The following is a 17,111-nucleotide window of genomic DNA, read 5'->3' as shown; positions in this document are numbered from 1 at the left end:
AAAGAACCTTTTTACAACTTTCGTAAGTCAATTTTTTAAGCTTGTTTAAATAAAGCTCTTCTAAGATTGTTTATAAAAATTTGTAACTTGCATGAAAATAGTTCAACAGTTTTTAACCCAAAGAGAACCTTAGTCATTGTGTATCAAATAACTTAAGTTACTATTTTATCTAACGGAAGAGGTGGCAAAGGACATGCAAAATCACCATGAAATTCTGGAATCAGTCCAAAATTTATCCTTTAAACTTTACTAGAAATCCACTAAGAATGCGTTAGAAAAAGAATGATTAGCAGTTAGTAGAACCAAACATCACATACAGAATAAAAGGAGGACTTTTTATGTTATTACAAGGAAACAAATACAAAATAAATAGGGGCCGAAAAAAAAAATATGCCTACTCATCTGATAATTCCACATAGTTCACTTTAAGAACAAGCAGCTTGAACTATATGAAACATGAGCAAAGAATAGTAAGAACTGATTATCTTTTACAGCTGGTGCATTACATAAATCAATCATAAACTACTTAAAAAATGGTTGCAACCCTATCACCAGACAATTCTGCTTCATTCATGAGATTGTCACCTGCCAGTCCTTGACAAAGAAGTTGCATGGTTGTAAGGTTCCTATAAGCTGAATAGTCATGATTGTGCAGGATGGCAGAGACCTAGACTGTTAGGGAAAGTAGCATTGCTGGTGTGGTTATCTATTCATCCAAAATCCCATTTACAATGCTGAATAATGAATTCAACTTCTAGCATGATCAGGAATGAGACGTCGATGCAACTCATCCGGTGTGCCTGATAGTTCTGCATTGTTTTTTAATGTAAGTAATGGAAAAGAAAATATTTAACCTAACACACTTAGATTATACCGCCATACCTTGTGCAGAGAAATCAAACAACGGAGGCAATGGTCGCCCATTTGGCAAGCATGCATTTGCGTCTCTCAGATCATCAAAGAAAGGGTGTCCACAAGCCTCCAACTGTAACAGAATAAACATACACAACTGAATACCTTCCTAGTTTTTTATAATATCAAACTGTGTACAGGCATTGATGAAGTTAAGTATGAATATCTAAACAAATTAACCATCACGTGTAACGTAGTTGATCTTCATATTATAGATAAATATACAATTAAGCTACAAAGGGTAACATTTCTAAAAGTTAATTAACTTCTTACAGCAGTGCAACGTAGATTTGGTGAATACTGAAGCATCCTCGACACTAGATCCACTGCTTCTGTTGGCATCTTCTTGTGGAAAACCTATATAAATAGTCAAATTAGATCTCTGGTTGCAAGTATTTATCAAGTAATTGCGAATTGCATACTCCAGGGGCAAGTGTGGGGGCTCAAAGAAGTAACTGCTAACCTTATGCCAAGGGTGTGCTTTTATCTGAGGAAACTTAAATTCGGTGTAATTTGGATTCATGCACTTTATTTCTTCTCTGGTCGGTGTTCCCAGAATCTACAGTACACAATAAGTACACTCAAATTGAAGAACCAAAGCCAACAAGATGCAACGCTCAAGAAAAAAACATATATTCAAGCAAAATGATAACAAACATGAGAACTTTTACCTTAATGATCTCAACCAACTGATCAACCCCACTCTCTCCAGGAAACATTGGCTGCAAAGCAAAATACAATCACAGATAAGCAACACTCTGAAAACGTGTCATTTATTCAATACCAGTGCTTGCTGGGATGGAGATATCTTCTAAGAGAAATACAGTGGACAACTGGTATTAAGTTCATTGTATGTTACTTGCAGTATTTGAGTACCAAAGAAAAAAAAAACAAGAGAACGTTTTCAGATAAACAAGTATCCATCAAAATATAACAGAGCAGTATTAAATTGTAAATATCACACAAAGAATTATCACACAGTGAACTTCATGGAAATGTAATTTTTACAAAACAAATTGAAATTTCCTCTGCATATGAGATGGAGCGAGAATTAATATAAATTCTCACATGTCCTAGAAGAAGCTCAGCCATAACACAACCAGCGGACCAAATATCAATAGCAGTTGTGTACTCTGTTGCACCAAATATAAGCTCTGGAGCTCTGTAATACCGCGAGCATATGTATGATATGTTGGGTTCACCGGGCACCTAAAGCACGATAATATCACAAACTCAGGCACAAACTATTGTATGTCTTTCAAATTGATAAGAAAAAACAAAAGAAACATACCAACATCTTTGCACTCCCAAAATCACATATCTTTAACTGATGATTCTGGGTATTAACCTGTGTCATGCATTCATGCGTCAGTTTAATACACTATGGTATTCTAAAGAAGAAATCCAAGCAGTGAACAGTGTCAAAATAATCATTATCAGAAAACCATTATTAAAATCAACAATGGCAAATCAACTCACTCCTTCCACAGTATCAATGAGAACAACAAATTAAACAGCATGAGGCACAGTTTACTTAGACCCTAGGTATTCTTCCAAGAAATGACATAGGAGATCTATAATTTACAAAGGTCTTCCCCGGGAAAAATTTAAATGAGGTTTAGCATGCAAAAATTTTATCAAGTGATTCAATTAATGGTATTAAGCATGATAATTGTAATGATTTTTTCTTGTGTGCAATAAATATATAGAATACAGTTAATAAACAAGAAATTTTAAGGAAAAAAAAGTTCTTACCAATAGATTCTGGGGTTTGATGTCCCGATGACAGACTCCAATCACGTGATGCAAATAATTTAAACCCCGACATATCTACAAGAGTTTTAGCATGATCATTCAATAACAGCACAATAGTAATAAGCTCAAAGCAAATAACTGAATACTATAAGCACGATCAAGGAAATTCATAACCAAAATTGAATGAAAAAGGTCAATTAATAAATTCACAATTACCTGGTACAAATACAGTTGCACATAAATGATAGGCATATGTTGGTGCATTCTGATATAGTGCTTGGAAACTCTGTAGACCGTTTCAGGCACATACTCCAAAACTAGGTTAAGGTACAACTCATCTTTCTCGGCAGCTGAATAGAAACAGTGCTTAAGTCTGAGAACATTGGCATGGTCAAGTATACGCATAACCTGTAGTTCCCTATTCTTATATCTCTTGTCTTGCAACACTTTTTTTATGGCAACTGCTTCACCAGTTTCAATGCACTTGGCCTACAGTATATTCAAGGAAAGTGGATAAGGAAAAAAAGTAACTTGACAAATACAAATAAAGAAATATTGCAAATCAAAAATGAATACCTGATAAACAACACCAAAAGAACCAGTGCCAACTACCCGTTCTGCCATGTATGAGATTGTCTGAACCAGGCAAAAATAAAGTTAACCAATGCAAAAGTATTTCATAGCAAGTCATTAACACAAGTAATTATATATTTGTGACAGCAAAGTAAAATGAATATTCTACCTAAACCAGATATGTCTTAGTTACAATCTTTCGTCCCGTAGTAAATATAAAGCACTTTAAGGTAACAGTTACAAACATAGTAGGAAAGTTTGTTCACAACACCAACTGGTGAAATTTTACAATAAAAATCCAGTTTACAATATTCAAGCTAACAACATTTATCAAAACTACAGAAGTGATATTCTTTCACCTTATACCCCTTTTAATAACATACAACAGGTAGGGTAATACATAAATAATAGATTTAAGAAAAGGGATTCTGAGAATCTAACTCCATCAAATAAGATTTACAAATGGGGTAGTAAAAGATCAAGTAAGGAACTCATGGAAATAATACCCGCTTTGGTTGTCCATCTCGACCACCAATAGCAGTTGTAATTATTTGGCCTGTTTCTGTTCCATTGCCATTTACAATGGTTGCTTCCATATCCTGCACAAGCAAATCATTTATCAAACTCAATGATTGCATTAAAAAAAGGAAACAGCTTTACAAAAACTAACTAGTGTAACAACTTTGCAATGAATACAAAATATTCATGAATGATTTTACCTTTAGGGAACTATGACAGTGATGACTAACAAACATCAAATTTAAGAAAACGAAGTAAAAAGGAATAACAATAAGCACCTTCTCATTGTTGTTTTTTCCTTTGTCGTCTCCAATTTTCATTTCATTTAATTCCTTTGGAAGTTGATCATAACCTGACTTCTCAGATCTAGCTGTAGCAACATTGGAATGATCACTTTCTGTCGATGCATCTCCATACTGCTCCTGATCCTTTCCGCATTTCTCATTAGAATATGTTTCCTCATTGACCTTTTCTTCTGTTCCTTGATCAAACTTAGGTCTTTTTGTGGTGAAATCACTTCCCTGAAAAGAAATGGTTTGGAGTTAACTAACATATTAGGGACATATCATGTGTTCTTACCAGGCATGAAAAATGGGAAAACCAAATTGAAGACCAAGGTAAACAACATTTCCCACCATGACAATGGCCAACAAACCAACAAAAAACCAATACAATCATGTAAAACTCACGCAAAGCTTGTGCCTTCATTAGCTTGACAATTGATCGAATCCAAGACACAAATATATAAATAAAACAAGAAAGAACACACAAATGGTCGGATCATAAACCGTCTTAAACCAAATAAAGCTATATCTCAAAATCAATATAGTAAAACAATATTAAAATCACAACCACATAGACAAAAAGAAAATCAAGCACATCTGTAATAAATCACATCTGGGTGCTAAATCAAATTCATAGCCATATTATGAAAAGGTAAAGAAAAAAATGCTACCCACAACAAGTATAATTCCAGACAATCCAAATCAATGAACATGTTCATTTCTTGTTTCTTGATCAAAATTTAGTTTTCAATTTTGCAACAACAACCTAATGGAAAACGAACTTCCACCCAAAAACACAAAAAATTAAAGCTTTTTGATAGGGGAATAAAAACAAAAAGATGTTAATCTTACAGGATCTGATGAAACGGAAGTCCTCCCAGAAGCAATGCTTTTCAACCTTCGCATCATATTCATAGTAATAGATTCTTCCAACCCCAACAACTCAACTCAATCTACAACCTAAGCACCCTCAAATCCCACCAATTTTTGTTTTTTTTTGTCAAAAAAAATAAAGAAAAACACAGAGAAAGAGAGAGAAGCCCTTCTCTCTCTTCTCCTACAACAGCTTCTGCAAATACAAAACGATCAAGAAAGTGGAAGCGAAAATGGAGCCAAACAACACAGATCTTATGAACCCACTTTCTCAAAATTGGGTGCCAGGTGGAATTTTTCTGTTTTTTTAACAATTAATTATTCAATTTCTCAGTTTTCTATGGTCAAACTTCCATCAATTCCAATCATTCCAGCTTCAAAGTCTGTACCTCAGTCAAACGTGGAATTTGGACCGTCGATCAGTCGTTGATGCAGATTGGACCGTTTCGATCTTCTAGTTTTGACACAAAAGTTGGTGTTGGTAGTTGCAGTTACAAAAAAGCCCTTCATTTTAGGTTTAATAACAGAAAAGGGATCCTCAGAAAGGTATGAAGCATAAGCGGAATAATTGGAGGAATTAACGTGTTTCTACTGTGAATCATGCCACATTTTAGGACAATACAAGGACAAAATTTAGTTTGAAAAGCAACACAATTTTAGTTGACAATTTTTTTTTTTATTAATTTTAGTTTGAATTTGATTTTTCAACAGAATTGTAAGCATCTAATAGGAATGTTAAATTACATAATTTTTATGAATTATTTCCATGTAAATTATATGTCATTTTGCCATGTAAGACCAACAATGGTATTTTTCTAATTAATGAACAAATAACATATAAATCCTAACACGTTTTCTTATATTTCCTTCTCCAACAAGTAATAAAATGTAAGAAGTATTAAATTATTTTATGGGAAACTAAATTTTTTTTAAAGAAGGTATACATAATATATAAAAATAAGATTAATTATATATTCTCTTACATGTTTTTGTTCGTCATTTTATTATTTATAGAACAGTAAATAATTAAATAATGGAATAGAATAATCTGGCACTCACAAGCAACATTTATTTAACTTAAAAACATATAAAAAAAACTATTATAAATATGAATTTTAAAATGTTTATGTTAATACGCTCCACAATTCCAGACTTTATAACGTTTGCGAAGAATTTCAAGATGATACAAAAATATTGAAGGTAATTAAGTATATTTTTTAGTAGTCTCATAATTATTTAACAAATATTCTTTAATTTAATTTATTTAGAGGACTCACACATTTTTATGATAAGAGAAAGAAAAATACAAACTAGTTTTTTTATATATTTAAAAGAATAATAAAAAAATAGTTACGCTAGGTCAATGTCTTTTGATGTAAAATTGAACCTGTAAAAGAATTGATTAAAGATTCAATGATTTAATAACCTCCTTGATGAGTTTTTTTTAGTAATTTTTCCCAACAATTGATTTTTGGTTTATCTAAATCATACATTAGATTATTCTAGTACTTTTCCTATTGAGATGACTTAGTTTTCAATGTTATGCTCTAAGTTTGAATATACAATAAATATGGTTGAAAAATAATGAAAGAATTAAATAGTAGCAGAAATATATATTTTAATGTAATTTTGAAGTACTTTTACCTTTTATAAATCTGAGAAAGTTTTATATATATATATATATTTATTTTTTTAAGTACTGATTTTACATTTAAAAAAGTATTTGAAGTTTGTTGTATTCTCATATTGATAGAAATGACTTTAACTAAAAAGGTATATGTTATAATATCTAAGTGTTATTAAACACATATCTAAGTGTTTTTAGATTTTTAAATTATGGAGATCATGCGGGTCAGTGTGCCTCCGTCCTGCATTTGACCCGCATGGACTACGAATTATGCAGCGTGGGCCTATGCGTTTTTTTTAGTGGATTACGGACCGGTCTGTCTCATGTTTCACAACACATGAGTTATGTTAGAATAAACAATTTATCCCACGTTCTTCTTAGCAGGACAGACCAATTCACACCACTCATCTCACCTTTATCATTCTTACATAAAATGATTCTTCAAATTATGGTTAGATGCAATCTTAAGACATATATAAGATTGTTTATCTTCAACCAAATTCACATGTATTTTGATGTTCACTTGAAATAAACATATTAGCATTTAACATATTATTCATTTGGCAAATTCGCTTAAATAACTACAATCAATTGCGTAATTCCTAACACTCTTGAGTTTTTTATGATACAAATGATACACTTTCTTCATAACATACCTATTTTTATTATTTTGGTAAACCTTTGTACTCAACATTATTTTAACACAAGTTGATAATATGAGGATTTTTCTTACAAGGTATCTCATGCATTATCATTATGAACAATTACTCAATGCAATAATTTTTTAAATTTATTTATATAAATATTTTATATTATACTACAAGAAAAATATTAAATAACAACTAATTTTAAAAACAAAAAATAATTAATTACTATATTAATTAAGTTAGATATTATTTTATAAATTAAAATATTATTGATATCCAAAGTATTTTCTATTATTAATAAAAAATTATAAATTAGTTTTTATATCGATATCTAACATTAGTTATCAAGATTTTAACAACTAACTATTTTAGATTCTAAATTACTATTTTAGATTTTAAATTAAAAACTAATTTAGAATATGAAATAGTTAGTAATTAATATTATATACAATTTATAAATTATTTTATATTTTTTTATTAATAATATAAGCTACTTTAAATACTAACATTATTTTAGTTTATAAAATAATATCTAACTTAATCAATATAATAACTAACTATTTTTGTCTTTATAATTAATTTTTATTTAATTAATTTTTATAATGTTAGTTTAAAACAACATATCATATATATATATGAACAGTTGAAACTATATTAACAAAAAGTTTATACAAGTCATAAAAAAACAATATAATGTTTACATATGATATGAAATGACATATTATGAAATGCATTATAAAATGTTACATAAAAGGAGAAAAAAAGAGAAGAGGTAAAACTAGTTCCAACTTATTGTTTGAAAGAAATGAAATATATCTGTAAACTCATTGAGTTGAGTGACTTTTACCTTCAACAATTATGGATGCAAAGATGCAAACAAAGCAAACAACAATTTCTTCTTTACAAAGTTGGTTTGAGAAAGAGATTTTACAAAACAAAATTTTCATTGAAGAATTTGAAAAATTGTTAAAAATAATGACATTTTGAAAAGCAAATAAATGTAGGACAGATGAAATAGGTAGAAACCTGCATCTTCTTGCTTCATTCCACCCATGGTTAAATTAACATTCTAACATTTTTAGTTTATTATTCATTACATTAGAATTAGTTGAAAATATATTAGTGAAAAAAAATACTCTTCAACAATAGTTACAAGAGGATTGTGGTTGAATTATGACATGTATTTTTTGTAAATTTACATGAAATATATGATAATGATTATCTATCATACAATGTTTTAGATATTTATTTTTCAATTGATTATGCTATTAGGTATGTATTTGGAATATGTAACTGAGAGAAAACATCATGAGTATGGATGCATATTCTCTTGACTCACTAATCCATTGAGTAACAATAAAGTTGAAACTCACACATACATTATTAACCATAGATTAATTAAATATTTCACATCATATATTTATGAACAAATGCAATTCATCATTAATCAAATATAGTACGTAATTTATACTAGTAGTAATAATTATTTTCCAATGTAGATATGTAATTATTATCATAGTGCTACATAGTTCTTCTTACACAAGAAACCTTCTAAATAATAAAAAATGGTATATTAGAAATAAACATCAATTTATGAACATTTATTATATTAATTAAGTTTATATAGTTGTTCATTACCAATGTTTTTCTCTTTATCAGTATTACTCTATATATAACATTTTGACGAACTAAGTGCAAAAGGATAAAAATACACGTGGATGCAACTCAAGATAATTAATTTAATTAAATACACATTATTTGTTTACTCTTATACGTTAATTAATGTGTTAATTAGGTTGATATTGAATTGTAGAGTAAAATAAACTTAAGACTATGAACGGAAATATGTAATGTAATGGATGATGAACATAATAATATAAGCTAATATTGAAATAGGTTGGTACTATGTCTTAACTAATTCATTAGTAAATAAATATATATTTTTTTCTGGACTAATTTTATGTTATTATGTCTTATAATACTTTTTTAATGTACAATCATTTAACTTGAAAGCCATTAATACTTGAGATTAACATGACACCCTTAATTTATCAATTTTTATAACACATTAAGGTAGATCAAATATTATAATAGTTTTTAAGACTTAATTATTTATAATTTTAGTTTTTTGTTTTATCTTTACAATACCTTTACAATACTTATTTTAAATTACTTTTTTTTATCAGTTTTTAATAGTTGATAATTAATATTTCATATATTTTATTATTTAATTTTGTTTTATTGCATTTGATATTTGGATACATATTTGATTGTGACGATTTTGTATCTCCACTTTCATTTCGTGTTATCTGAATATTAATATAAAATATTTTCAAGTTTTTGTAAAATATAAGGAATAATGATTAAAGTTTATGCAATTATAAAAGTTATGACTATTTATAAAAATTAATCTTCTTGAATGGGATAAAGTCACACCTTTGATTAAAAAAGTGATCACTAAAAAAAACAATAGTTTATATCAACAAAAAATAAACTGAAAATAAAAAAAATTGACGAATAACCGTCGGATATGCAAAATAAATTTGTGTTGATTAACAAGAAAAATACATATTGCATGGACCAAATCGACATAAGACACACAAATATAATAACCAATATTAATGCTATCTGAGGCGCCATCATAAGTTGGTCAAACCCACACAAACAAAATAATTAAATATGTAGTTGTGTCGGTTTAAACAAAAATAAATAAAAATTCAAAAGCTAGATTTTCCTATCTGCACCATGCTTATTATATATGCACTCAGTTTTAAAACCAGGCACATTCAACTGGCCCATGACTTTTGCTATCTGTCACCCCTATTTATTTTATACACCCACCACTTTTAATTTCTTTTAAATACACACATATATATATATATATTATAATAAATATTTAAAAAAAAATAACTTGTTAAAATAATTAAAACTATATCCATTACTAAACTTTTAATGAAAATTTAATTATTTTGAAAAATCTAACATTATTACTAATTAGTACAAATACTTTTCAGACCCTCTCTTTGATATTTCCACTCCCAACCCTCTCTCCCATAATTCAAAGACCACTTTTTCGTAGGCCTAGTTTGTTAATGAAAAAGATGAAGCACAAAACAACAATCTCTTTATAAGTCAAACTAACTGAAGTTTTTAACTAGATTGATGACTATTAAAATAAAACACTGTAAAGTCACCCTTCAATTTTGAAATAGAAGATATAAAATACTGTAAAATGTAAATATAAAATTTTAAAATTAAAAATCCACTTATTAATCTAGATTATAAAAGTCAATATTAGAAGGTTTATTTGAGATATTAAGATAAAATTATAATGCTCATTGGCGAATAGTCACTTAAATAAGGAAAGAGCTAGTTAGTACAACTAACTCTGTTTAGAATAATATTCTCTTCCAACGAAACTCACATAAATGTCCACAAAATTTCTGAAACCAAATGAAAGTCAACAATCATAAACAGAAACAATGATAAACCTCTAAATTAGAGAATATAAACATCAACAAAAACCAGCAACTCAACTATAAAATTTTCAAACCAAAATTATCATATAATATAAATAACAACAAAACCAACAGCTCAAATCCAAATAAAAAATAAAACCTTTCAACAATTTAAATTTATCTTTCAGCAATTTAAACTTTTGTAGGAGAGCTGGAAATAAAAAAATACATCATTTTCAACTTACCTAAGGAATAGCCTTGTTATCTCTGTTCAGACCCAAAAGAATTTCTTTTGTATACTAATTATATCATTACAAGAAAATTATGAAATAAAAATTAATTTTTAGAGACCAAAATAATTAGTTGCAATAGTAACAAATTAGAGACCATTTTAGAAACTAAATAAAAAATTAGTTTCTAAATTAGTTTATATTATTGTTAAATAGTTTCTAAATTGATATCTAATTAGCAACAAAGATTTTGGAGACCAAATTTAGAAACTAAATAATTGGTAGTTAAAACTTTGGTTGCTAATTAGATACCAATTTAAAAACTATTTAACAATAATAAAAACTAATTTAGAAACCAATTTTTTATTTAGTTTCTAAAATGATTTTTAATTTAATTACTATTACAACTAATTATTTTAGTATCTAAAAATTGGTTTCTATTTCATGATTTTCTTGTAGTGTATTGTTCCACATCGAGTACTCTACCATTGAGTTAGCAACCCCAATACAATTTAAAAAAGAAGGTGGATGTTTATACCCAATCGCAATCAAAAAAATAAAATTACAAAATGGAATTGTCTAAAAAACTAAAAAATGCTATACCACCTATTTATATACTATGGTTATTAGAACTTTAAAGAAAAACAAATAAAAAGATATGGTAAACAGGGATATATTTCCAAGCCATGTGACGTTATATGTTCTGAATGATGCTTTAGCTGTTCTGTCAAGTAGAACAATGGGTAAACTTCATGGACGTGTACTAATTGCCTCTCAAAGTATAAAGGAAAGAGACTACACAAAAAAACAACAATTATATAGATGATGAATATAAATCTACGAGGATAAAAAAAAAGGTAATTAACTATATTAAAGATTTTTTTTTCAACTCTTGATTAAATCTCATAACCATTATTTTTTAATACACGTTCATAAAAAAATATCAAATAATTAATAATTAGTTTAAGACTTTAATAACAAAAACTAAGAAATTATGCAGAAACTGCATCTAATAGCAAGAACTAAGAGAATAGATATGCAAGATCAAGTAAACCAGAAACTGAAATGAATTAGAAACTATACCTATATTAACTAAAAAAAAACTGAAAAATTATAATTGAAAATTAAAAAAAAATAGAAAAATTGTACTTGCATTTGACACTCATATGAAAATAAAAATCAAATACTCACCAATTATAGGATTCTTGAACATTTTATTGTTTTCTAGTTTTTTTAAAATTTATGTTTTGTGGATAATTTTTTCAAAGATTATCTTATTTCCATACTTTTAACAGCAGTTCAGATTTAGACTGTTTTTACTTTTATATTTTTAACGACAATTTTGATTATGATCATTGTCGTTTATGGTTTTAACAACAGTTTTCATTTTATATTTGATTCTATTTTACTCCTAAAATTGACGATGAATTTTCTATATTCGTCGTTATTAAAGTTGTTTAGAACGATAGTTCTCCTATTATTTGTCATTAAAATTGTTTTTATAATAACAACGATTTTAAAACCGTTTTTATTAAGTTTTTTAACCATTATTAAAAACCTTTCTACAATTGTTTCTTTCTTGAACCGTGATGTTTGTACTTTAATTATTGCAAGTTTGGCACCAAACCATCATATGTATTGTAAAACCATTCATCTTCAATATATGATTTGATAATTGTTTCATCCAAAGTAACCAAGATTCAGCAACCTCCATCTGCCTTATAATGAGTTTATTTGCCAGTCACCTAATTTACTTTGTCCAAACCAATACACCCCTTTTTTATGTTCATATTTGATACTTCTTAGGATAAAGTTTGTGTATGCAAGATCTTTAGTTTCTCTGTATAATTCTTTGCTTCAATGCAACAATCTCATGCAGTTCTTCATATATCAAGAAACCTTAAAATTATAGCTAGTCTAGCTAGTTCTTCTGATAGATGTCTGTGTCGTTGCTCTTTTGCCAATGATTTCAGGATACATAGGTGCTTGTACCTCCACTGTCATACAAGTGTGACCATTCTTTTTATGGTGTGCTAATACTGTCGATAACACCTCAAGATGGTGATGTTGACCATGATATCGATGATAGGAATAATAATTATGATGATACAAATTGTGAAACTGACAATAACGACAGTGAAAATAATAATGAGGGTGGTTGAAGTGTCTCTCAATAAGTCTAAGATTTATGACTCGTAGAAATTAGTAGTGGTTAGTTTTTAAAAAGTTACATAAAAAGTAATAAACATTCACAGATTGATTCGATACAAAGAGAATAAAAGAGGTGAGATTTATTTAGCATTGACACGGATATAGAAACTGATATGACACAGTCATGAGTATGAAGATACATATACGTATAATTTCTAAAATATAGGATACCGAGACACAAATCTATATATTATATAATTATAACTTATATAAATTGACAATAAAAATTTATATGCATAAGTATGTTTCAGATTTTCTTTTTACCATAAAAATATTTGTCATAACTGATTCAAAAGGATTTGTTCTTCATTTTTATAATCATAATAAAAATTTATACAATAAATTTGAGTTTTTAAAAAGTTATGTATTTATTCTATTTAAAATTGTCAGAAATCTAATAAATATTTCTTGAATTGAACACTTCACCGATACGTGTACTACGAGTATTGGCCGATTTGTGTGTCTGACACGGACTCGCTATTTAAGAGGAATATCCGAGTCTCATAGGGTGAGAGTGACTCCAAGAGTTTGATGAGAAACGTGTGATATGGTAAAAGACCGAGGCAATGTTACAAAGTAAAACATGAATAATGGGCTATTGGGTTAGAACAAATTAGTGGGTCATGGCTCATAAATAGGATGATGGATTATGGGCTTGCTATATGAAAAGGAGGCAGTTTCTTCCTGCACCCCTACATTTTTCTTCCTGCACCCCGACAATGTTATGCAAAGACCAAATTATCCCAATTATTTTTTAAAAACCCTAAAATGCACTTGAGCTGTATTTATTTTTTTGCATGGAATCCGGAAAAATTTCGGATTGGCACTTCCGGTAAAATTTCAGATCCACCAATCCGTAATTCAAAATATGCATTTTACATTCAAAAATCCATCATTCAAAAAAAGCATTCCGGATCCACCAATCTGTAACAGAAATATGCATTCCGGATTCAGAAATCCGTAATTCAAAAAAAACATTCCAGATCCATGAATCCATAACAGAATTAGGCTTCCGGATTAAGCAATCTGGAAATCAATAATTTATGCAAAAATTACTTCCAGAACACCCCTCATCCAGAAAAAAATATTCAGTTTCGGATTGATGAATCCATAACACACTCCCAGATCCCTATTTCCCGTAACCACGGTGTCCTTTTTCATATAAAAGATTAAGGCCAGTTTTGGGATTTAGAAAATTGTGGGGTGCAGGAAGAAAAATGTAGGGGTGCAGGAAGAAGAAGCCTGAAAAGGATATGTTGTGGGCTTCTATAGGTTGGCTATTTCTTTTTCTTTCTTTGGTCTATTCCTTTAATTTAAAAAAACATATTTTTTTCTTAAAAAAGTTAATTATCTTGTTACTAAAAAAAAAATTGTTATATTGACGAAGTAAATAATCTTTTGAAATAACTTTTAAAAGAGTTAACAAATTCAAATTGAATGAGAAGTTAAACTCGAATTATGACATTGGTGTTCTATAATGAAATAAAACAAAGGTTATGTAAAAAAAAAATGGCCTAATCTTCCATATTTCTTTGTATTTCTTTTTTTTTAATAATAATTTTTTTTATATGGTGCATTATTGAAATTTGAGGTGTTAATCTAGCTGAGATATAAGTTTTATAGTAATATAACATGATAGTTTTTTTTAAAAAAAAATTGGGTAAAATTGGGGATTAAGTTGCATAGAAGAATCCATCTAGTATTGACAATGTCTTTTGTTATTTCCTATGTGTACTCAAGTGAGAAAGGCATATTGGAAAAACATTCCCATGATGAGAAAAAAGAAAAGTTGAAAAGGCAAGAAAGCAACTTGTGTAAGCAATAATAGTTTTGTGTACTTGTTTGTATGTTGTTTTGGTAGTGTTGTGGAGAGTATAGTGAGAATGGTGTTATTTGTACCTATAGAATGGGGGAAATATAGGGGTCCTAGCATTTGACCTTCCACAACAAACCCATGTGCCTCATCTCCTCCTAAGGCTACACATATATACAAGCAAAATCAAACTCATTAATTCTACCCTCAATTGAAAACAACACACATAACTTACTTAGATTATGCTACTGCCAATTCAAACTACACTATATACAAACTTTTTGAGATATGTGAAGATAATATATCAAATATTATTTAAATATGAACTATTCATATATATCTATAATAGCATGCTGCATGTAACCCAATTGAGGCAATGCAAATTGCAAACCATGGTTCCTTGGGTTTATCTTTCACACATTTTTTTTCTTTTGAATATTTGTGATTGGATCACGTAAATTGTTATACATGAATTTTAAACTTGTATATATTTATAAACTTTATCTGAAAAGAGTTTCAGTGATAAGGATATGCTTAGATAAGACATCATCATCAGAGATAGACATTAAAAGGTTGGATGCAATTGCTTAAGATGTTTAACTGGTGTTGTGCTTTGTACTAGGTTCGAAATACTGATAGTGATAGTAATAGTACAACAAAATAAATAGAATTAGAATATATAAATTAAATGCAATGCTTCTGCTAAAATTATTCTTTGTAGATAGATGTGAATACCTAATGATATTATTTAAAAATCCATATTAATTGTCTTCTTAATTTAATTGATTATTTTTTATGGTATTAAACTAATTTTCTATTTTATTGATAACACTTCTGAATTGACTTTCTTTTGTCACTTTTCTACATTTAATGCTTTTATTTTAAAATATTTGATTTATATTAATATACAAAAATTGTATAAAGTATAAAAAAAATTAACTATGAATTTTCTTTAAATTAAATAAATTAATCATAATTTTTGTTAAAATTAGAGTAAAAGTTGCATAAAAATTTCTACATACAAAAGGAAATTATGAATTCCATTCAAGTTTATATTGTATAACACTCCGCTATACTTATCAAATTCATAAAAATAATTTGAAAATACAAAAATATAATTTTATATTATAAAAAAATAATTATAACGAAACCGGTAATGAAAAAAAAACAATTATTTAGCGTAAGGATAAAATGATATTTTTTATAATACCCTTTCTAACTTTATTTTATAATTCGCTTTATTATATATATATATATATATATAAGTTTGAAAAAAAAAACATTTAAACTAAAGTCATCTCAATCACTAGTTGTTCACTGAGAAACTTTATTAGTTGCAACATCATCTGCTCCCGTGTAAATTAATACGATCATCACAAATTAAATAAAACAAACACAAAACAAAGCATATGATAAATTAACTATTTTTAAGAATCATAATATAAATTTAACTTTTAATAACAAGCATAATCCATCAAATTCTCATAATTTGCACAAAAATGTGTTAATCACATTCATCATTCACATTACTCCTATAAGATTTCTACTGACTCACATACTTAGACACTTGACTCTACTTCCGAAAGACTCGTGTATTGAAATTAGCATCCAGATACTTGCATCTGTCATACTACTGACTATTACAAAATAGAACAACAGAGATGAACAAAACGGAACAGAGATAAACAAAAGAGTAAATTGAAGACAAAGGATATGAGAATGAATATCTCTTCTTTCTTATTATTCAAATCAAAACAAATGGTTGAATATATAAAAGTAGTACACTCATTCTAGGGTTTAAATAAACAAGGAAATAATCAATATTAAATACTAGAATCATAACACAAAAATAAAATAAAGGTTATTTCCTTCTATAAAGAGAAATAACTGATAATTAGAAAAGATACCTAATTATTCTTCTCTATAAAAGATAAACAACTGATAATTAGAAAAGACTCCCAATTAATATTAGGATCCTTCTGTAACTCTGGTATCTGTATCCTTTAATACCCCACCACAAGCGGGAGAACAAATATTTATGAGACCCAGCTTGGAACAAATATTCTTAAAATATTGAGGACTTAAAGCTTTGGTATAAATATTAGCCAGTTGCTCTGTGGTGGAAATGGGAAGCAAATGGATGGGACCCTTCTTTAATTTTTCTCTGACCACGTGACAATCTATTTCTATATGTATGTTTTGTACGCTC

General features: G+C 28.2%; 1 protein-coding gene across 1 annotated transcript; it reads right to left on the bottom strand.

Moving 5' to 3' along the window:
• Window positions 1-293: 293 nt before the first annotated feature.
• LOC137823320 (shaggy-related protein kinase epsilon-like) lies at window positions 294-5,228 on the bottom strand. The gene is made up of 13 exons (XM_068628402.1): window positions 4,896-5,228; window positions 4,038-4,280; window positions 3,747-3,839; window positions 3,244-3,303; window positions 2,884-3,156; window positions 2,668-2,742; window positions 2,204-2,260; window positions 1,981-2,121; window positions 1,584-1,634; window positions 1,376-1,471; window positions 1,186-1,269; window positions 883-985; window positions 294-809 (listed from the first exon to the last, which is right to left on the bottom strand). Exons 1-13 carry the CDS (start codon window positions 4,956-4,958, stop codon window positions 748-750), a joined length of 1,401 nt encoding a protein of 466 aa, XP_068484503.1. The 5' UTR covers window positions 4,959-5,228; the 3' UTR covers window positions 294-747.
• Window positions 5,229-17,111: the final 11,883 nt, after the last annotated feature.

The sequence above is a fragment of the Phaseolus vulgaris genome, chromosome 8, assembly GCF_000499845.2.
Source record: "Phaseolus vulgaris cultivar G19833 chromosome 8, P. vulgaris v2.0, whole genome shotgun sequence".
Classification (NCBI taxonomy): Eukaryota; Viridiplantae; Streptophyta; class Magnoliopsida; order Fabales; family Fabaceae; genus Phaseolus; species Phaseolus vulgaris.
This window is presented reverse-complemented; position numbering and strand designations above follow the sequence as displayed.